We start from the raw sequence: 22,314 nt of genomic DNA on the forward strand, positions 1-22,314 counted from the left end.
TATCTGGGAGATGAAAGTGCTTACCCCAGAGCTGTGAGGATAAGTTAAACGATCAGAGTTTAACCCAAAAAAAAGGGGGGAAGCATGTCAGTAGAATCCTTTGTGCTATGGAGTAACTAATTACTTTCCTAAGTCCACCGTGCTGCTGTGTGGGTGTCCCCAGGAAGTGAATGACTTTGTGGCAAACGGTCGTAAGCACAGCTGGAAGATACTTGGGTACAGGTTGGCATCTTACGAGCATCTCCTTTTCTCAGGTCTGGGCTTTAGGACAACAGGTCCCTGCTCCCTGCCCCCACCTGAAGGACCACTTCTGTGTCTGAGTATCCAGTAAGCCCCAGGATAAAGATTATTGCCCGTTTTTGAGAATACAAAGTTAAGCTAAGCTTTCTCTCCCACCTTTTGGAAATCAGTTGGTTGCCACTTTCTAATTTGCCAAGTAAAGACATCGTAAAAGGGCATCTTAAATCCCCCTTTCCCCAAAAAGTTGTCAGTACATGACTTTTGGAACAAATCAAAGTCCTTTAGTATAAAACCATTTTGCTGAAAACACCATGTTTTCCTCCGCTGGGGCCTAGGGCATGCAGTCAGGGCCCGGCACCTCTCCCACCTGCAAGAGCCCTGGAGACAGGTGCGGGAGTAGGCTACCATGGCCACGGCTCCCGAATTGGCCAGGGGACCTCAGCCAAGTCGCCTCCTTTCTCTGGGCTTCGGTCCGTCCGTCTGTGAAATGGGGACGGTCATACCTACCGCACAGCACACGTCGCAGTGGTTCCCAGAACGAGCTCCCAGAGACCGGGCGCTCCGGGCTAACCCTTCTTTTGGAGTCCGGCCATGGAAGTCGCTCCCGTGTTTTTGCAGAAAAAACTTAGCCTATGGAAAGCTTTTCTCTTGGTTTCTTTTCCGGAAAGGTCTGGTCTTTTATCTTTGGTGTCCGCCGTCGCCCGCCCATCAGGAATCTGGTTGGAGGGTGCCGATGTAACATGGGAATCGAGGTTTGACCCCCTAGCTCGATGGCCCGCTCACAGACGTCGACGAGACAGGGCCTTTGCACTCCTGCCCATTCAGCTCCAGCCGCTGCTCCGGGGTCCCCCGGCCCGACCCACCGCTGGGGAAACCCCGCTAAGCTGGGGTCCGCGTCCCCACCTTCCGCTTCCGCGATAGGCACCGCCCCGGCCGGAAGCCCACCAGAGGGGCGGGGCCTGCGCCCGCTACGTGGTGGCAGGCGCGTCGGCCGGCGCGAGGCGGTGACGTGAGGCAGCGGCCACCAATGGAGAGCGGCGTTGGCCGACGCGCCCGCCCCTACCCGACCCCGCCCCCGCCCGGCGTCTGGCCGTCGGACGGGCGGGAAGAGGTGGCCGCTGGGGCAGGATGGCGGCGGCGGCGGCGGTGGGCGCGAGCGCGGGGGGCCCGGCAGCGGCGGGCGGCAGTGGCGGGGCGCGCGAGGGCGCGCGCGTGGCGGCGCTGTGCCTGCTGTGGTACGCGCTGAGTGCGGGTGGTAACGTGGTCAACAAGGTGATCCTGAGCGCCTTCCCGTTCCCCGTGACCGTGTCGCTGTGCCACATCCTAGCGCTGTGCGCGGGGCTCCCGCCGCTGCTGCGCGCCTGGCGCGTGCCCCCCGCGCCGCCCGTCTCGGGCCCTGGGCCCGGCCCGCATCCGTCCCCCGGCCCGCTGCTGCCGCCGCGCTTCTACCCGCGCTACGTGCTGCCACTCGCCTTCGGCAAGTACTTCGCATCCGTGTCAGCGCACGTCAGCATCTGGAAGGTGCCAGTGTCCTACGCGCACACCGGTGGGTGCCGCGGTCGGCCTGGGGGGCGGCGGCCGGGACGCACCACCCGGGGTTTCGGCGCTTGGATAGGAGTCCGCTGGCTGGGTTGCGGCCCGACGGCCTGAGAAGTCAACTTCTGTCAGGAGGGCGCTGGGGGCCAACGAGGCTTTTAGCAGGGGAGGGACTCTCACAAGGGTTTTGGGGAGGGAAGTGGCTGAGAAGAGAGCTGGGAGCTGAGCACGGGAATCAAAACTGTTGGGTTGGGGGAAGCCCCACAGAAGAAGGTCTGAGGAGGATGGAAGGACTGCTAAGCTCTCCCATCGCACTAGTGGAGTTGGGACAGGGTCCCAGGGTGGGGTTCTGGGACTGGGGCGGCTCCCTGAGAGCCCCTTGCCTCTCTTTGCAGTCAAAGCCACCATGCCTATCTGGGTGGTTCTCCTGTCCCGGATCATCATGAAGGAGAAGCAGAGCACCAAGGTAACCCAGGAGGGTTCTGGGCAGGTGGGGGCCCCAAGGGCTTCCTGGCTGGTACCCAGCTGGTGACGTGGTCCAGTCTCCTGGCTTCCTCTCAAATCAGGAAGTCAGCTTAGAGGCTTCTGGTGGCCTTTTACTGCTAATGTTCTGTGATCGCTTTGGAGGCAGTGGTGTGTGTCCCTGAGTTGCTTGTGCTCTGTGGTCTCGGGGACGCTCCTGTCCCTCTCAGGCCCAACTCTCCTTCGTGTTTTGATTCCCTACGTTTGGTTGCTGGTAGGCAATGACTTGGGCCCATCATGGCCAGGCACCACGTGCCCCTCCAGGGGGACCAGGGATAGAACATCTGATGCCTGGCTGGAACTCTGACAAAGTTTCACTTCTTTGCAAGTGACGGTGGTCAGGTTGGGGACTTCTGGGGTCGGAAGTGAGATTGCCAGTCCAAACAGCCTGATTTTGGCAAAATCCAGCAAAGTCTTCGAAATAAAAACCACTAGGAATTGTGAGTGTCTGGGAATGGAAGTGAAAGCAACATGCAGAGCCTAGGACTGCATGAGGAAGATGCTTTGGGCACAATCCAGAGTCTGTTCAAGATGCCAAGCCAGGGTATTTCCTGGCTTGGGGCGAGAGAAGCTGTGGCTTCAGCCAGAGACAGCCTTGCTCCGTGTCCTTAAGTGGAAGTGGACTCCTGTTGTCCCAGCTGGAATCCATTTCATGCTGGACAGAGCGCTTCTTTTCTACGTGGTTGGTTTCTGGCATCCCGTATTTTATGTAACCCAGAGTGGCGGTGCCCTGGATCAGCTTATGGAAATTGGGCCACCTCTGGCTGATTTTTTGTTTCAGCCTTTTTCTTTGCGAGACCTGGGTGTGCTCTGTAGCCCACCCCCTGGGTGATGTCAGGTGTGACTTGTCTCCAGGTCGGAGTTGCCCGGAAGGTGTGCAGCTTAATCACTCGATATCACATCGTGTTTATCAGGTTTCCCTGTTGTATGGGACATTGTACCCAGCTTGGGCAAGGAGCCGGGATCTTACACAGTGAGGAGGGACTGAGGAATGGGCCAGGCAAGGACAAATGATAAAGACAGAATATGTATGGGCCCACCCTGTGAGACAGATAAGGCAGGTATAATTGTCATTCTTGATCTCAGCTGAAGAGATGGGACAGAAAAGGGTGAGTCAAGTGCCCAAGGCCCACAGCCAATAGTAGGGGAGCTAGAATTGAGCCCCCTACCCAGTCCAGAGCCCTTGCTCTGTTCTCCAGGGATGGATGAAGCGGCCTCACCAACCCCTCCTAAAATTTCTGCTTTAAAGTGTCCTTTGTAGGAGGAGGGTGAGCTGGGAGTCAGAAAAGCTGGATGTCAGAAATGGATCCTATTTCTCTGCAAGTTTGGAGCTATTTAGCCCCCTGAGCTCAGGAACCATTGCATACACTTGGCCTTGGAAAGCTTGGACCTTCTAGAAAGCCTCCTGTCACGGTGCTCGTTCTTCATTCAGCTGGCACTTGTTGGGTGCCTGCTATGTGCTGGACACCAGGACAGAGCGGTGAACAAGGACCTGCTCTAAAAGCACAGGGATGCAGACGGGCCCTTTTAGTAGGTGGAGAGCACTGCTGCAGAACGCGCAGCAGAGGAACCTGACGGGGTCTTGCGGGGGAGGTGAATGTTCTCCTGGTCTGTGAGCTGAGACCTGAGGGGGAAGGAGGTCTCTATCCAGAAAAGGCATAGAGGGAGTGTCCCAGCCGAGGGTAATGGCATTTTGGAAGAGACCAAACTAAAAAGTACCTGGCCAGCCTCTCGGAAGATCAGGGTTTTAGACCCTGGTGTGTTGATGGCGGCAGCTGGATAGAGCTGTTAGGGCCAGCCCCAGTTTGTGGCCTGAGCAGGGGTTCTTAGTGTAAGTGACGGTGCAGGGAGTGGGGCTGCACACAGTGACACAGCCCTGCCCCCAGGGACTCTGCCCCATCTTCCCCCCGCACCCCTCCAGCATCACTATCACAGTAACAGTGTTGACCAGGGGGTAGGTGGGGTCCCATTGCTGAGGGAGGGGAGAGCAGCTGAGGCTTTCCTCCAGGCATCTGTGTCAGGCAGCCTAGCTCAACTCCGGCCGTCAGCCCCTCCTGCCCTCCTCCCACAGGTGTACCTGTCACTCATCCCTATCATCAGCGGCGTCCTGCTGGCCACTGTCACTGAGTTGTCCTTCGACATGTGGGGGCTCATCAGTGCCCTCGCTGCCACACTGTGCTTCTCGCTTCAGAATATTTTCTCCAAAAAGGTATTTGGGCACCATCTGGGTTATGTCTGATGATTGGGGGTGGCATGGGTGAAAGAGTGGTCAATAGGGATTTCTGTGGTGTTGGAACAAGAAAAAAATCCTGGTGCCCTTCTACCAGTTTTGTGTTTGTTGTTTCATTTTTTTTTAAGAGTTCGTTTCCTCTTATAAAATTAGCATATGCTGTATGTGAAAATATAGAGAAAGTGCCCCCCGCCAAATCAGAAAACTTACTGAGCACCTACTATGTGCCAGGCACCATAGTGGGTGCGGGAGATGAGTAATCAGTAGAGACCTGCCCCTTGCCTGGGGGTTTCCGTGCTGAGTAAAGTCACAGTACTGTCCCCTAAAGAGAACTACTGTTAATGCTAGGGGTCTTTTCTGCACAGTTTTTAGAGTTGTAATATTATAGATACATTTCAAAATTTTGCTTTGTTCATTTACTATTTATAACATTCTCCCATATCATTAAAAAATATTGCTCTAAATCCTGTAATACACTCTTTTCTGACACGACAGTTAATGCGGTCAGTTCCCCTACTGCAGTATAGGCTGTTTCCAACTCTTCATCATACGTAATGCAGTAATGGGGGGGGCGCCTGGGTGGCTCAGTTGGTTAAGAGTGTGCCTTCGGCTCAGGTAGTGATCCTGGAGTCCTGGGATCAAGCCCCACATCAGGCTCCCAGCTCAGTGGAGAGTCTGCTTCTCTCTCTCCCTCTGTCCCTCCTCTTGCTCCTTTTCTCTCTCTCTCCTCTCTCTCAAATAAATAATATTTTAAAAAAAACCAACAACAACCAAGTAATGCAGTAACGAACATCTCTGTGCATAACGTTTTCTTGTCTGTCAAGTTATTTCCTTACATAGGTTTACTGTTCTTGGGTCGGAGTGTATGAGATACTTATGGCTCCTGATAACACTTTGCCTCGTTGTATTCTGAAACAGCTATATGCGAGTTTAGACATAAGCCAGTGGGATTTAAGAGTGCCTGTTTCACTGCAACTTCACCAGTACTGAGTGTTGCTGGTTTTTTTTCATTTCTCAGTCCTTCATATTTGTTTGGGACATCTTTGTCTCATTGCAGGTGCGCTTGTAGGTTTGGTGGTCAAGGTTGGATGTCGGGGCTAATGTACAGTCATTGTATTTAGGACCTGGGTAATTGGAGCCCTTCTTGCCACTTAGAGTTTCAATTGGCCTTTACAAAGATTTTCTTCTCTTTAGGTATTGAGAGATTCACGGATCCACCATCTCCGACTCCTGAACATCTTGGGCTGCCACGCTGTCTTCTTTATGATCCCCACGTGGGTCCTAGTGGACCTTTCAGCTTTCCTGGTCAGCAGCGACCTGGTGAGTTGGCCAGTGTGGTGAACACACCCTTTTCTTGATTAGTTCCAGATTAGTTGCTTTGCTGGGGAATTACACCTGTGTTGACTCTGGGACATCTGGGGCCCTGGCAGCCAGCCGTCTTAGCACTCAGCTTTGTTATGACTCATTTCTCATGCAGTCGAGGAAGTCGGCTTCCTTTGCATTTCCTCCTCCAGCAGGCTAAATCTCAGGTGTCAACAGCTGCTGCATTTGTGCCAGTGGCATCAGGAAGAAAAAAATGCCAGCATGGCCAACTCTTCTGTCCTGACAGTCTGGTTCAGGTGTCACTTTGACTTGTTAAAACTGCGCTTGCATTGCTGGATTCCTTTCTCGGTGTCATCTCTGTCTGTATTCCCATTTACTGTGGTGGTATCCATAGCTCTCCAAGCACAGGAAAGAGAATCTTCCCACCACCTGCAGGGCCAGCCTCCAGACAATGCAGTAGAAACTCACACGGAGGTGACAATGATAAGGAGAAGGTGGGCGTGGTTTTCCCAAGTCTGAGTTACAGAGAGTGGAGTAAATGGGTATTAGGACTTAATGAGGCCTGATGGAGTTCTTGAGTTTGGTCTGTAATCCTCAGCACTACCTGTAGGCATAGTGCACATTATCTCCAGGCTCTAGTTAAGGAGCCTGGCTCTGTTCTAACTTCCTTTCCATATTGATGATCTGTAAGTTTTCTGCAAAGAACTTTCCATCTTCGACCAGGACTCGTTTGTTACCTTAAAGTACACGAAAGTTCACTGCTGCTCTTTTTTTTTTTAATTACCAATTTTCAGAGAAGAGTTCTAGCCTATTGCAAATGTTAATCACTGGGTGGGGGGGGGTTTGTGGGGGGGACAGTGAAGGAAGGTCCTTCTATTTTTTTTTTTTTCAATATCCTTGTGGACTCCTGTGTCTGTTGCGTATCTTACTCTTTTCATATTCAGATTATCCTGTCCAGGTCAATGTAGTCCTTCCCATTGGCTCCCTGTCCTTTCTACAGCACAGGTCAGCCTTTGGTAGCTTTTGGTCTAGCAGGATGTTCTCATCTTGCGCCTCGCCTGTCCCAGACCTGCAGTCGTCCACTCCTTCGGGAACCCGGGTTGGCCGTAATAGAGAGTGCTGTCCAGAGACACAGCCTGAGCACCGTGTGTGCTCACCGCTGTGGGGTTGGCCTTGCTTCTGAGTCTCTGCGGTGACAAGCTAGGAAAGTCCTATTGGGGCAGAGGGGAGAGTTCATACCAATTCATTCCAGTGCCAGTTTAACATTACAGGACTTACAATTGCTGTGATTTTTAAATTTATGTCTTTTCTGGTACACTTGGTTCCTTGCCACATTTGTTCTTTGTTTATCCTACCCCAACTATTCACGTATGAGAGTCTACTGAACACACACATAATCGCTGCAGAGTGCGAATCCCCACAGGACAACTGCAGGTGGGATACTGAGAGAAGTTTGAGGTTTCTTTGTTGCTCTAGTTGTCCGTAGGACATGTTCCATTAAAGATGTACAATTGTAATACTGTGTTCTTTTTTTTCTTTCTCTTTTATTTTATTTTTTTTTAATTTTGGAGGAAGAGAGCACTAGCAGGGGGCGGGCCAGAGGGAGAGGGAGAATCCCAGGCAGACTCCACGCTGAGTGCAGCGGAGCCTGACACCAGGCTCGATCCCAGAACCCTGAGATCATTACCTGAATCGAAATCCAGAGTCGGATGCTTAACTGACTGTGCCACCCAGGCACCTCTGGTATGCTGTGTTCTAAGGGCAATGGAAATAATTGTTTTCAGTGTGCCTATATCACCTACTTGCCTAGCTGGGTTCTTTTCATTCCATTTGTTTCCCTTTTTTAGGCATTTCTTTTCTTTTCCACACCGAATTTGTCAGACCTTTATATTTCTAAAGCCAGATGGTATGAGAAAGTTTATTCAAAGTCTGGTTTCAGTCCCTGTCACCTCCCCACTTTCTTGTCCCTCCCCCCTAGGTAGTCATTTTTATGGTCTTGGTTTCCCCTTTCAGTGTTTCTTTTGGCACGTATAAACAAATCTGTATATATTCCTACCTTTCTTCTCCTTACACAAAAAGCCACTTTTTAGATAGAAAAGAGCACCTTGCTATTTTCACTCAGACATGTTCTGGGGATCACTCCCTATTAACATATTTACATTTAGGTCTTTCTCCTTCTTTTTATCGGCTGCAGAATATTGCTGATAGCTTTGGTGTCCATTCTGTCATTCCATCCTATGTTACAGCTCCTTGGTGTCTGTATGAGTACATGCACACAGTATGTACTGACAGGTTGTGCTCTGGGCACTTTACTTGTTTTTTTATTTGTATTCAGGACATTTTTTAGTTTTCTTCTAGTGATTACCTTTTTGGAATACCTTTAGTAACCTGTGTCCTTTCTTGAGGCCGTAGATACTTCTTACCTTCATGGGGCCCTTAGACACTGGCATGGTAGCCCTAGGAGTGTGCAGTATTTGATGGTGCTGCAGTCTGAAGGCAGGGTGCCCACCTATCTGGGCTCCTCCTCTGTGCCCCAGGTCTCCCACACAGATGCCAGTGATTTAGCTCTGTCCCAGTCCTGGGCTTTCTAGTGGTGGGGGCAAGGATCATATAGGAGTGCATGTCCTGGAGGGTGGTGTGCCACGTTACCAAGAATCAAAGGCTCCAGTGGGTAGTTCCTGTACACAGGCAGCCCCCTGCTGACAGCCGGGCTGAAACGAGGCAGGGTTCGCTAGACTCTGGAGCAGGTGGCCTGGTTTTAAAGCTTGGACAGGATGAGTGAAGCAGCTGTTTGAGAACTGGAAGGTAAAGGGCAGCAGACAGATTTCAGAGTAGTGCTGAGTCAGCAGTCAGTTTGCCTCTCTTTTGTCTCCAGTATGTCCAGCTTGGACTTGATGCAGCCCGAAATGCAGAAGTGGGCACAGGGTGAGACAGAGCCAGAGGCCCTCTCCTTCTGGATCAGGGAAATGGGAAAGGGGATTCCTGACACTTAGAGCAGGGGAAATCCCCTGTTAGGGATTTTTATAATTTTTGTTTCTTGGTTCTCTTGTGTCCCAGGCCCCTGGCAATCCCGTGGTGGTGGCGGCAGCAGGGTCCCACAGCACCTGAGACGCTGAGTGAGGGTAGCCTTCCTCTGCAGTCAGAGAGTGGGATCAGCCCCCACTGAGTATTTTTGTCTTTTTATCTGCCCACTGCTTGGTCCCAAGTGGAGGTGCAGTTGTAGGAAGGACACAGCAGAGTGGGGTAATTAAGCCCCAGTTGTCTGATTAGAGGACTGAAAAGGGGAACTCTAGGAAATGGCAAGTACCAAGGTAATCATGGAGAGGGGAGGCTGGTCAAGCTTGTAGTCTAAACCCAACTGATTGTGCTAAACAAAATATCAACATTCCGTATAGGATTTAAATAAGACCTATAGTCTTATAATATTCTAAATATCCAGGGTATAATCCAAAATTACTTGGCATATGAAGAACCATGAATATTTTAAGTCTTGTAGGAGATAACAGATACCAACACTTAAATGACACAGATATTGGAATTACTAAACAAAGACTCTATTTTTTTTTAAAGATTTTATTTATTCATTTGAGAGAGAGAGAGCACATGAGCAGTGGGGAGGGGCAGAGGGAGAGGGAGAAGCAGGCTCCCTGCTCAGCAGGGAAGGACCCTGAGATCAAGAACTGAGCTGAAGGCAGACGCTTAACCGACAGCTACCCAGGTGCCCCTTGAACAAAGACTTGAAAGCAACGATTATAATCATGTCCCAAGAGGTAAGGGTGAGGGTGCCTGGGTGACTCAGTCAGTTAAGCATCTGCCTTCTGCTCACGTCATGATCCCAGGGTCCTGGGATCGAGTCCCACTTTGGGCTCCCTGCTCATTGCAGAGTCTGCTTCTCCCTCTACCCTTCCCCCCTGCTTATGATCTCTCTGACTCTCTCTCTCTCTCAAATAAATAAAATCTTTTTAAAAATTAAAAAGAGGTAAGTGTGAATATTCTTGAAACAAATGGGAAGGATGAAAAATAGAAATAAATGGAAATTTTGGAAATTTAGAAATAGTAACAAAAAAGTCACTGAATGGACTTAATAGTAGAGTGGAAATGACAGAGGAAAATCAATAACTTGAAGACAGATCAAGAGAAATTACCCAGTTTGACCCACAGAGAGAAAAAAGACTAAAACACAAGCAAAAAAATCTGGAGGCAGCCAGAGAAAAATGATGCATTACTTACAGGAGAACAGCAGTTTCAAATGACTGTGGATTAGGGGCGCCTGGGTGGTGCATTCAGTTGGGCAGTCAACTCATGGTTTCAGCTCAGGTCCTGATCTCAGGGTCGTGGGACTGAGCCCTGTATTGGGCTCTGCACCCAGCGAGGAGTCTGCTTCAGGATTCTCTCTCTCCCTCTGCCCCTCCCCCTGCTTGCTTGCTCTCTCTCTCTGGAATAAAATCTTTTTTTAAAAAAAAGAAAGAAACTATGAACACCAAAAAGAGGTGAGATAACATTTTTAGAGTACTGAAACTATTAACACATAATTTTATATCCGGCAATATAGAATCTCCAGAACCATTAGAATTATAAAACGTCAACAAGAATAAAGAATAATACCATCAACCAACTGGATATCTATCTCATTGACATTTATAGAACATCCTACGAACAATAGCATAATAGTCATTCTTTTCAGGTATTCATGGAACATTCACCAAGATAGACCATGTTCTGTGTCATAAAACAAACTTTAACAAAAGTTCTGAAAACATACTAAGTATATTCTCAGAACACAGTAACAGAAAGGTAACAGGAAAATCTCCAAACATTTGGAAATTAAGCAACATATTTCTAAATAATCCATGGGCCAAAGAGGAAGCTTCAAGGGAAATAGAAAATATTTTCAACTGAAGCAAAACTGACCCAGAAAAAAGAAGGAGAAGGAGGAGACGACAACAACATTACAAATATCAGGAGTGAGGGAGGGAATATCACTATAGACCTCACAGATATTAAAATGATAAGAATACTACTGACAACTCTATATACCTAAATTCAACAACATAGATGTAATAGATCAATTCCTCATAATCCACAGACTACCAAAACTTACCCACCCAAGATGAAATAAATAAACCTAAGTAGTCCCATAGCTATTGAGGGAATTGAATTCATAGTTTAAAACCTTCTAAAAAGAAATCATCAGGCCTGGATGATTTCACTGGCAAATTCTACCAAACCCTGAAGGAAAAATAAATACCAATTCTATACAGTCTTCTCTAGAAAACAGAAGACAAGGGGACACTTTGGGCCATATAACAAAACCATTGTTCCTCATGGATAATGAGGCAAAAGTCGTTAACAAAATAGCAATGTATAAAAAACATAATACACTATGACAAAATGGGACCTAAATCAAGAATGCAAGGCTAATTCAGTATTTGAAAATCAGTGTAATCTGTAACAGTCTAACAAAGAAAAATCACATATTCGTATCAACTGATGCAGAAAAGGCGTTCGACATAATCCAACATCATTCATGAAAAAAACAATATCAACAAACTAGAAATAGAAGGAAACTCCCTCAACCTGATCAAAGGTGTTTATAGCTAACATAATGATGAAAGACTGGAGGCTTTACTGCTAAATTCAGGAATAAGTTCAGGATGTTCACTCTCAACATGTCTGTTCCACATCATACTTGACATCCTGGCCAGTGCAATAGGACAAGAAAAAGAAATAAAGGAAATAGATTTGAAAGGAAAAAATAAAATTTTCTCTAACCAACAAAATCTTATTCTTTAGCATTGATTTAATTATAAATAATTGCTTGGATTTAATTTCTTTCCTTGGAAAAGATGATGAAGAAAATTGAGATACATTACTGTATACAGGCATACTTTGTTTATTGTGCTTAGCTTTATCACACTTCACAGATACTACGTTTTTTACAAATTGAGGGTTTGTGCCAACCCTGCATCAAAGAAATCTATTGGTGCCATTTTTCCAGTACCATTTGCTCATTTTGTGTCTCTGTGTTGCATTTTAGTAATTCTCACAAATCTTTCAAACTTCTTAATTATTATTGTGTTGTTACAGTGATCAGTGATCAGTGATTATGACTTGCTGAAAGCTCAGATGATGGTTAGCATTTCTGATTAATAAAGTTCTGTACATTTAATTAAGGCATGCACATCTTTTAAGACATGCTATTGTGCATTTAATAGACGATGGTATAGTGTAAACATAACTCATATGTGCACTGAGAAACAAAAAAATGCACTTGACTTGCTTTATTGCAATATTTCCTTTATTGTGGTGGTCTGGAACTAAATCTGCAATGTGGCCAAGGTATGCCTGTGTGTGTGTGTGTGTGTGTGTAGATAGATACATATTACATTTTTTTAACATAGAAAAGCTGATTGGAAAATTTACATAGACAGGCAAAAGAACTGGAATAGTCAAAGGAAGTCTCAGAAAGAATAAACTTGGAGAAATCACATTATTCAATTTTAAGACTTAGTATAAAGGAACAGATACTGGTGAAGGGAGGGACACAAATCAGTGGAGCAGAATTGTGTGCAACTAAACACACACAAATCTGGGTTTTGACAGAGGTTCAAAGGCAATCAAAGGGTAAGTCTCTTTAACACATGGTGTTAGAACAATTAAGACATCGATATGAAAAATCTGAGCTTTGACTTTGACATCACACATTATACAAAACTTAACTCATAGTGCATTCTAGACTTAAATGTAAGAACAAAAATGATAGGGGCGCCTGTGGCTCAGTAGGTTGAGCATCTGACTCTGGATCTCAGCTCAGGTCTTGATCTCAGGGTTGTGAGTTCAAGCTCTGCACTGGGCTCCACGCTGGGTGTGGAGCCTACTTAAAAAATTAAAAGAAGTGCTATAAAATGATAACCTTTAGAAAAAAAGAAGAATAAAACAGGAGAGGGACACCTGGGTGACTCAGTCTGTTGGGCATCTGCCTTCAGTTCAGGTTATGATGTTCCTGGGATAGAGTCCCACGTCAGGCTCCTGGGAGCCTGCTTCTCCCTCTGTCTGCTGCTCCCTCTGCTTATGCACTCTCTCTGACAAATAAATAAAGTCTTAAAAAAGAAAAAACAGGAGAAAGATCTTTATGACTTGGAATTAGTTCTTAGATATTACACCAAAAGCAAAGTCCATAAAGAAGAAATTGGTAAATGGAGTTTCACCAAAATTTAAAACTTTTGGTCTGTGGAGACACTAAGTGAAAGAAAAGAAAGGCTACCAACAGGGAGAAAATGTTTACAAATGATAGAAGACTTGTGTTCTGAATATATAAAGAACTGTCAAAACTCAATAGTCAGAAAACAACTTGCTTAAAAATGGGCAAAAGACTTGAGCAGACCCTTTCCCACTGAAATTCCCCAGATGGCATATAAATAGGCAAGTAAAATATGTTCAACATCATTAGTGACTAGAGAGAAACTAAAGCATATGAGGTACCACTTCATACCTATTAGAATGGCTACAATAAAAAAATATACAATACCATGTTTGTCAAGGATAAGGCACAGCTCGAATGCTTATATATTGTTGGAGTAAATACAAAATGGTACAACCACTTCAGGAAACATCAGGAGTTTCTTCTGAAGTTAAACTCACTTACCATATGACCTAGCAATCTCATTTCTGGGTGTTAATTTTAGAAAAATGAAACTCAGGGTCCCACAAAAGCCTGTACACACATATTCATAGCAACTCTACTCATGATCTCATGACCACTAAAAACTGGACACAACCCAAGTGTCTTTCAACAAGTGAGTGGAAAACAACAACAACAACAATAAAACCCCAACTCTGGTACATTCATACAATGGAACATTACTTGGCAATCAAAAGAAGTCATCAGCTATTATTCCTTACACAACTTGGATGGATGGCGGAGGCATCATTGCTGAGTGAAAGAAGCCCATCTGAGAAGGTTCCGTTCTGACTCATTTCACTTGTAGGTCAATCTCTTAGACAAACCTACAGGCACCTGGGTGGCTCAGTTGCTTAAGCGCCTGACTCTTGATCTCAGCTCAGGTCTTGATCTCAGGGTTGTGAGTTCAAGCTCCACATTGGGCTCCACACTGGGTGTGGAGCCTACTAAAATAAAATATAATAAAATCACATTAAATTAAAAATAAAAGACAAACCTAGAGTGAAGGAGAACACATCAGTAGTTCCCTGGATTGGGGGAGCGGATTCATACAAGGAAGCTTGGGAGAGTGTTTTGGGGTGACGGAGCGGTTCTGAATCCTGATTGTGGTGTTGGCTGCGTGAATCAGTGCATGTGTTAAAACACATGGAACTATGCAGCATGAGGAAGAAACACTTGACTTTATTCCAAGTCAATTTTTTTTTTTTAAAAAACCAGGATTGGCTGGGTTCCTTTTCTGAAAGATATCTGTGTAAGCTGACTGGCTTGTAAAAATAGTTTCTAAGTCCATATCGGTCACCTCAGGGAAAGACCCCTAAGAGAACAAGCCCACTCACAACAAAAGCATGCTGATGGGCTTACGTGCCTTACAGAGGCTATTATCCCAACTAGGGGCAAAGTCAGAGTGACCTTGAGGAGGTCACCTAAGTGTAACTTGCTCTCCTTCGAGAGGACCTCATGATCCTTCGTCCCGGGGTGGTGGAGACGGAATCAGGCAGCCATTCTAAGACTTCCAGCTCCCATCCTGGCAGGGCCACTAAATGCCACCTTCCTGAAGGGACCCAGCTGTGTCCTCCTGTGGCCAATACCAATGCAGCCTGAGAATTGGGATGCAGAGAGCAAGTGCCACTGAGCAGCTGTGGTTTTGTTCCCTGGACTGAGCCACACTGGGTCTGGAGGCTGCTGTGTCCTCAGAGCACAGGGACATGGGGATTCTCCTAGCATTCCAGACTAGGTGAGACACTGGAGCTGTCCATGTCTGGTGTACTGTCTCCTGAGGTCGTTCCACTGGCCTGGCATCCGTGCCCTAAAGCAGCCTCTTGATTCCCCAGGACTGGTACTGAGATGGGACTGTGGGAGGTGGGGAGGCATGGGAGTGGTGCCGCCTGCCTTCTGGTGTCTGGCCCTGAATAGATGTCCATAAATGTTCAGTGCTGGGCATCCCTGGCCACCTGGCCAGGGCAGCACCCACCTGACTGTTGCCTGCTGCCTGTTCTGGGATTAGCCCAGGCTCTCTGGGGGGGGGGGGGGTTCTGTGGTCAGGATGTCTGCTGGTTGTGGGTTAACTTCTGGGCCCCCTTAATCAGAGTGCTTCATTCTGGTGAGGGTCAGATGATTCAAAGTTTTGATGCCATCCCGGGTTTGGGTTGGGGTCCTTTTAGATACTTTCACAGCCGGGATCCCTGGTGATCCTCAGGGCAGCAGCATTGTATGGGCTCAGCAGGGATCAGTCTCTTCTGTTGCATAGAGGAAGAAAGTGTGACCTGAAAGGTCAAGTGACTTGGCGGGGGAGGGGTCTCCCAGTGACAGGGCAGACCCAGGGCTTCTGGCTCCTAGCCTGGGGCTCTTTTATTACTAGGTTCTTTGCATACTCCTAAAGGGGCTGCCTCCCCAGGGCCTCCCCATCCTGTAAGCACGCATTATGTCTGCTACAGTCTGAATGTTTGTGTTCCTCCCCCCCACCACCAATTTCTATGTTGAAACTCACCCCCCAGGATGATGGTATTAGGTGGGGCCTTTGGGAGGCCCTAAGGGTGGAGCCCTCAAACAGGATTGGTGTCCTTATAAAAGGAGACCCCAGTGAGCTCTCTACCCCTTTCCGCCACATGAGGACACAGTAAGCAGACCCTGCCTGTGAACCCGGGAGCTCACACCAGACACTGAGTCTCCTTGATCTATTGTTTATAAGCGCCCCCCACTCCCTGCCCCCCGTTTGTGGTATTTTGTTCTAGCAGCTTGATTGGACTGAGACAGTGTCCAGTAAGCAGACCCTGCTCTGCTAACCCCAGAGCTCCCAGTCCTTACTGTCAGGAACCAGGGAAGCTTGAGTTCACATCGTGCTCTACACCCTTCGGGTACACCTGCCTTCGCCTCTTGGAGCCTCCCCATCCTCAGTAGGAATGAAGCGAATTATCATCATTGTGCCAGGTGTGCAGAGTGTCGTGACGGTCAGGTTGTGCTATCGAGCACCTGTTATACACCACACAGCTGGATCTGCTCCCCACTGACACTGACCCCAGTCAGCCACTCTGTGCCCCTCGCCCTGCATCTGCTGGGGCTGGCATGTGACCCCAGTGCTGTTCTTGCTTCTCTGTCTCTATAGGCCTATGTGTCCCAGTGGCCCTGGACGCTCCTGCTCCTGGCTGTCAGCGGCTTCTGTAACTTCGCCCAGAATGTTATCGCCTTCAGCATCCTCAACCTCATCAGTCCTCTGAGCTACTCTGTCGCCAATGCCACCAAGAGAATCATGGTCATCACAGTGTCCCTGATCATGCTGCAAAACCCAGTCACCAGCACCAATGTCCTGGGCATGATGACAGCCATCCTGGGGGTCTTTCTGTACAACAAAGTGAGTCTGGGGTGGGGGAGGCTGTTCCCTCCAAGCCCAGGGAGGTACCAGGAGTTGGTGGGGGGAGAAGAAAGGGACCTCAGCAGGAGCTGAGAGGCTGGGGCCAAAGCTCCAGCTTTGTCACGGACTGGTTTATGGTGTTGGTATGGCCCTACCCGGCGCAGCCTTCCTTTTCCCGTGTAGATGATTCTAGGTCTGTGCCAGACTCCAGCCGTGGCTCTTGGGTCTACAGAGGCTTTGTCAGAGGTTTCGCTGTTGGGCCCAGTGCAGAGACACATGTGGCTAACAGGGAGGCCGGCCATGCCTGAGGCCTGCCTCGGTCAGTGCTTCAGTGGGCCTTGAAGGGCTGCTTGGATGCGAATTGCTCCCCTCTGTGCTGTGTGCGGGCGCTGGAGAAGGAGCCCACGATCTCATTGCTCTCTTGACCTTGCAGACCAAGTACGATGCCAATCAGCAAGCCCGGAAGCACCTCCTCCCTGTCACCGCTGGGGACCTGAGCAGTAAGGAGCATCATCGGAGCCCCCTGGAAAAACCCCACAATGGCATCCTCTTCCCCCAGCACGGGGACTATCAGTATGGCCGCAACAACATCTTAACAGATCACTTCCAGTACAGCCGGCAGAGCTACCCAAACTCCTACAGTTTGAACCGTTATGACGTGTAGAGTCTAGAGGGCAGGGCGGGACCGTTGTGTGACTCCTTCCCCCACTCCCTAGCAGTACGAGAAACTTCTGACAACCAGTGAATGTACAACCCAGCCGAGGGGACGGTGCATAACCATCAGCAGACCCTGGGCTTCCCAGGCCCCTGGGGGCAGCAGGACGCTGCCCTGCAGTAAGAACCACTGCCCTCGAGCTCTGGTGTTCCAGGCCCTTTCTTCCTGGAGTCTGTCATCTGAGGGCTGTGTTGGTATGGAGATCTTGGCCAGCTTTTTACTTTTTTTTGTGGACTTCTTCCCCAAGTCATGTATTTGAGAGTTCTTGTTCTGCTTTCCAGATAGTATTTCCAGCTAACTCTCCGAAAAGGCGGGATCGCTGTGGATGCAGACCTCCGAGCAGGCAAGAGGGTTCCTGGGCGCCAAGGAAGGGACTTGTAGGGTGGTGCTTGAGAGTGACAGACTAGCCGCTTTCATTCTGCTGCTCAGATGGGTCAGGGCTGAGGCAGGCATGGAGCAGAGGAGCGCCAGAGTTTATTAAAAGCATCTCCAACAACAAAGATGGACCCAGTTTCCGGTCAACCCCATGGCCATTTGCAGTTACTGGCAAATGTCCCAAAGAGAAAAGCTCCTGCAATTAGCCTTGAATTCTTGGAGCCTAATTCTTTGACTTGCACATCAGAGTTGGTGTGTGTCCAGACCGAAGGAGGGCAGCTGCACTCTCCTTTGCCCTTGCTCCCCTTGCCAGAGCAGGGCCTCTCTCCTCTCTGGGGATAGCGAGGAGGAAGTGATTACCGGGCTGTCCGAAGGAGCATTAGGAAATCATGTCAGTGTTTCAAGCTCTAGTTCTGTAATACTCGTTTTGTCTTTTCTGAGGAGTCCTCACCACTTCTGTGATGACTTAGTAGGATGTTTGGTGGGGCGATGTTAATTTCATGAGGATCTTGCATTTTTCTAGGGAATATTTTGTAGTTGTATTTATGCCTTGGTCCCCTGTAAGGTGGACTCATGAGGGAGGACTGGCTTATGGATTGAAAACCCTTTTGTTCTTAAATGTTTAAAAACAAGAAAAGCTCCCGACTGGTGATGCCTGTCTTGTTGGTACATTTCAGCATTAGTAGGAAGCGATGAAGTGTTTTCAAGCTCCTAATGGCCCCTGCTGCTGAAATCTGAATGAATCAAGAACATCATCTCAGTAGTTTGTGTAATAGACAAGACCACAGCACTTTGATTCCATGACCTGATCTGGTGGTGTTTGCATTAGGATCTGAATCATGTCCTGGTGAAGGGGAGGAGGGGCGAGCTCGACACTATGGTTTGGGTTTGGATAAATCGGATCAGGAAGATTATGTGGCCCCAGCAGGTAGCCCATGTGCCAAGGTTCCACTAAGCATCTCCAATTTCCCCAGCGTCACAAGAGGACCCTGCCCTCACAGAGGGGACCACTGGCTCAGCTGGTGGGGTCTTCGGTGACATCTGTCTTCCTCCTTCCGCACTGTGCCCAACCTCTTGAGTGGGCGCTTGGAGCAAGCAGCAGATGGGACAGTGGGTCACCCTTTACCTCCTGGTGGTTGAGGCATTTTCCCACCAGAGGAAGCACCGGATCTTATGTTTGATTCCTGGTTTGGTTACTTTGTCAGCTTCTGAATGGGCTGTTCCTGGAGAGGTCACCTGGTCCCCTTCTGGCCTGAGTTTACACACCACCAGCCTCAGGTCCCTGTACCGTTCATTTGCTTTATACTTACTTTGGTCCCAAGTTTTGAGACAGTTGCCGTGTAAAACGGGAAGGAGAAATCCGGAAGGGGATTTGGGAAAAGAGCTTGCTGAGTGCCTCCATCAGAGGCACTACGATCCGTAGCTGAACTTTTCTCACTGGGAAATAGCAACAAATGGGGATAATTTTGCACCACAAAGATATTACAGTAGTCTTTGTGATTATAGTAACTGATTCCTTGTACAGATAATTGAACTCCAAAATGAACTTACACGTCTTTTCAGGTTTAATGAAATTTCTGATGTTGCTAAAATTTGTATATTAATTTGTTTCCCTTTTCCAATGCAAGATCTGCTGGTGAGGGGAAATGACTGGTTTTATTACGGTTTATAAATTAATAAATGGGGTATTTAATTCTGTACATAAATCTACAGCAAGTACATACACTGGAATGAATGAGACAATTGTATTAGACCAAATCATCAGATCAAAAGACAAAGACATACTTTTGAGACTTGAAGGTTCAGAGCTGACATTGACCTCCTGAAGGCCAGTTTTCCAGCCACTTTGGCCCTGGCCCGCCACCCCACTCCCACATTCACATTCACAGCTCTGTTCCAAACCGTCACCCTCCTCCCTGCTGGGGTCTGTGGTAGCGAATTAGTCTACCCATCCATGGTATGGTCTTGCCTGTGACACTAACTCAAACCCAACTCCTTCATTTTACAGAAGGGGAAACTGAGGCTCAGAGGGCATTTTTGAATAGTGTTTGTTCACTATTAGAGACTCGGTGTGGACTTTTTAAGCACCTTATTTTAAGTCATTCGTTATAGGGAAAATCACACCCCTTTTACAAAGGAGGGAAGCCAAGTATGAAAGTGAAGACGTACTTGGGATTTCCGAATTTTGCTGTGTATTTGGCATACATCATAAAACAGGCCCTTTATTACTGCTAGGACATAACCAGGCCCGGATACCTTAAGGTCTCACAGCCTTAAGGGGACAGAACATTAAATTATTCAAGGAACTGAAAATTGTGAATTTTTTTCAACTGTCACTTATTTTCAAGATTTAAATGCTATAGACTTCTGTGGGAATGATACCACGTGTATACTCATTGATGGCATTTACCAAAAATAAACGATGGTCTCCAGGGATCACGATTGGGTCTTAATTTGTCAGTGAGGGTCTTTCTGAGTGACCCTGTCTTCAGTGTGCCCAGCAACAAACAGGAGAGACAGAAAGAAACCAACTTGATTCTCACATCGGCATAAACTGCAACCTTTTATTTTTTTCCTGAGCCAAAAACTAGGACATGTGATTTGTAAATTTACGAGATGGTAGAAGAAAACTAGAATCACAGCTCAGCGGTTAATGACATGCCTTTATTGACCAGAGGAACACGGAAAACCCAAGAAGGTGCGGCGGCTGTGCTTCTGGAGCGCATACTGAGGACCTACCACATGCCCAGCACACCGGTGCGTTCTCGCACACATCCTTATAACCCCTTCATGTTAAGCTTTATTAACCTTGCTTTACAGATGAAAACAAGGCTCACAGGGGCTGGGACTTTAGACTAAGGAAGTCTGCCTCCAGAGCCTACCCTCCCCCCCCACCCCGTTACTCAGAAACCAGGTCCCAACAAATTTCCTTCGGGAGCAGCTGAAGGGTGAGAGTTTCTGCTAAAACAACTGTGCACATCCTCTTAACTCATAATCCTTCTGTTCAATGATTTACTGACACTTAATGCGTGTCAAGTACAGGACACTGAGATACATAAGCCTCAGAGCACTCCGGGCTTCATTTATGGATGTGTAACTAGGTAAGTGGTATATAGGTGCTGTATTGGAGGTATGTGAAAAATGCTAAGGAAAATCCAGAGTAATTACTTGAGGGGAGTGGAATGTTTTCATTCCCAGGATATCTTCTCTGCGTATTTTGTATTTTATACATCTCATTTAACCATTAGCACCCAAGATATTAGCCCCATTTTAGCGGGAAGTAGAAACAAGGTCCAACTCGGCCAATGGAGGAAGGCCAGAACCCAGGAGTGTCTGACCCCAAGCCAGGGCCCTTTGCCCTGCAGAGCAGCCAAGATAAAGTGAGCGGTTTTGTTTGGCCTCACCTTTGTCATATATTCTTAAGGTGATCTGGTGCCATGTGAGGTGTATCCTTTCATTGCAGTTGCCTTGGCCACACTGCCAAGACCCTGAAGGACCCACCCTGTCTGGGCGACCTGGTGGCTTTGTAGACTGGCGCCGCAGCTCCAACAAGTCAGGGCCTGTTCCTGCAGAGAATAAGAGCTCGTGCTGTGCGTGGCCCCATTGTTCAGACACCAGTCTCAACTCATACCTGGGAGTGTCCTTCCCAAGGACGGGAATACTCCCGTTTGTCTCCCCAGGGCAACTCCTTTGTGACCAGAGGCTTGCTCGGTGACGTGATGAGGTCCGAGGAATGCTGCCTGCTCCAGATGGGAACAAGATCTTCTCTGTTCCCACATCATTCCTTCTGCCCTGCCTTCGTGCCTTCAGCTAGTTGACCACAGTGGGGGGTCTGTTACTGTAGGAAACGAGGGGACAGTCACACCAAGCTTTGCCTTTATTGAGACTACAGGCCTGGATGGGCCTGGAGTTCCTTAGTCACCCACTACTTTTTCTAGTAACAACTTCTGTATATTTGTTACATTTGAAAAAAATTGTTAAAGCTAAAAGACATCTACATTCTACAGATATCAAAAAGAATGAGATCTGTGTACAGAGAAAACAATTTCCAAAATATATTGATATATAAATGTGCTTGTGAATATACACTTTATTTCTGAAAAGACACACAAAAGACTGGACACAGCAGTTGCCTCTGGGGATATATACACGTTTTTTCCACAACAGGCATATGCATATTATTTTATAATCTGCTTTTAAAAACGTGCCAAAAACATTTCCCCTTCTTATTAAATACTTTCTTGATTTTGTGTGTCTGTGTACATATTGTAGTACCCAATACAGGGATATGCTCTACTTAACCAACTCCTATTACTGCACATTTATTTATACACCATTTTATGCGATAACTGTGCCATGCACCTGGTAGCGCCTACTTCTGACTTGGGATAAATTCCTCACAGCTTGTTCGCAGATCAAAGTGGGTATGCATATGGCTTTAAACTTCTTTCCATTTTGCCTCTTAGATGAGTCCCATCAGCAAGTTCATCTCATCCAGGAAGAGTGCGTTTTACTTGGTTCCTTAAGAGCTGTGTTTCCAGGTTCTTGGAGACCATCTGTGCAGAAGTCTCTACTTTTGGCAACTCTGCCTTCTTCGGACCTGTGGATTCTAATTTGGCCCACTGAACTGAGTCTGGGTGAGGCCACATGGAGCTTGAACGCTCAGTCTCAGGTGTTTTTAACATTAAGAAATGAATATAACAGTGGTCACAGGTCTACAATCTTTTGAAGGGACAGTTGAGCATTATCAGTATTAAATGTGCACATCCTACACTAAGACGCTTTTAATAGCGGCCTAAAAATTGAACCAACCCCAGAGACTCCACAGAGTCTGGCTTGAATGT

The 22,314-nt window shown here is 47.6% G+C and overlaps 1 protein-coding gene across 1 annotated transcript; it reads left to right on the plus strand.

The window, feature by feature from the left end:
* Positions 1–1,320: 1,320 nt before the first annotated feature.
* Positions 1,321–19,906, plus strand: SLC35E1 (solute carrier family 35 member E1). Its single transcript, XM_045778614.2, has 6 exons — positions 1,321–1,786; positions 2,172–2,242; positions 4,370–4,507; positions 5,723–5,848; positions 16,135–16,380; positions 16,814–19,906. Exons 1-6 carry the CDS (start codon positions 1,369–1,371, stop codon positions 17,042–17,044), a joined length of 1,230 nt encoding a protein of 409 aa, XP_045634570.1. The 5' UTR covers positions 1,321–1,368; the 3' UTR covers positions 17,045–19,906.
* The last annotated feature ends 2,408 nt before the right edge of the window (positions 19,907–22,314 follow it).

This window comes from Ursus americanus, chromosome 14 (genome assembly GCF_024610735.1).
Source record: "Ursus americanus isolate L20-20 chromosome 14, mUrsAme1.1.p, whole genome shotgun sequence".
Taxonomy (NCBI): domain Eukaryota; kingdom Metazoa; phylum Chordata; class Mammalia; order Carnivora; family Ursidae; genus Ursus; species Ursus americanus.

Coding starts and splice junctions, on each gene's coding strand:
- SLC35E1 (XM_045778614.2), top strand. CDS start 1,369: ATGGCGGCGGCGGCGGCGGTGGGCGCGAGCGCGGGGGGCCCGGCAGCG. Junction 1,787..2,171: donor AGTGTCCTACGCGCACACCG/GTGGGTGCCGCG, acceptor CTCTCTTTGCAG/TCAAAGCCACCATGCCTATC. Junction 2,243..4,369: donor AGGAGAAGCAGAGCACCAAG/GTAACCCAGGAG, acceptor CTCCTCCCACAG/GTGTACCTGTCACTCATCCC.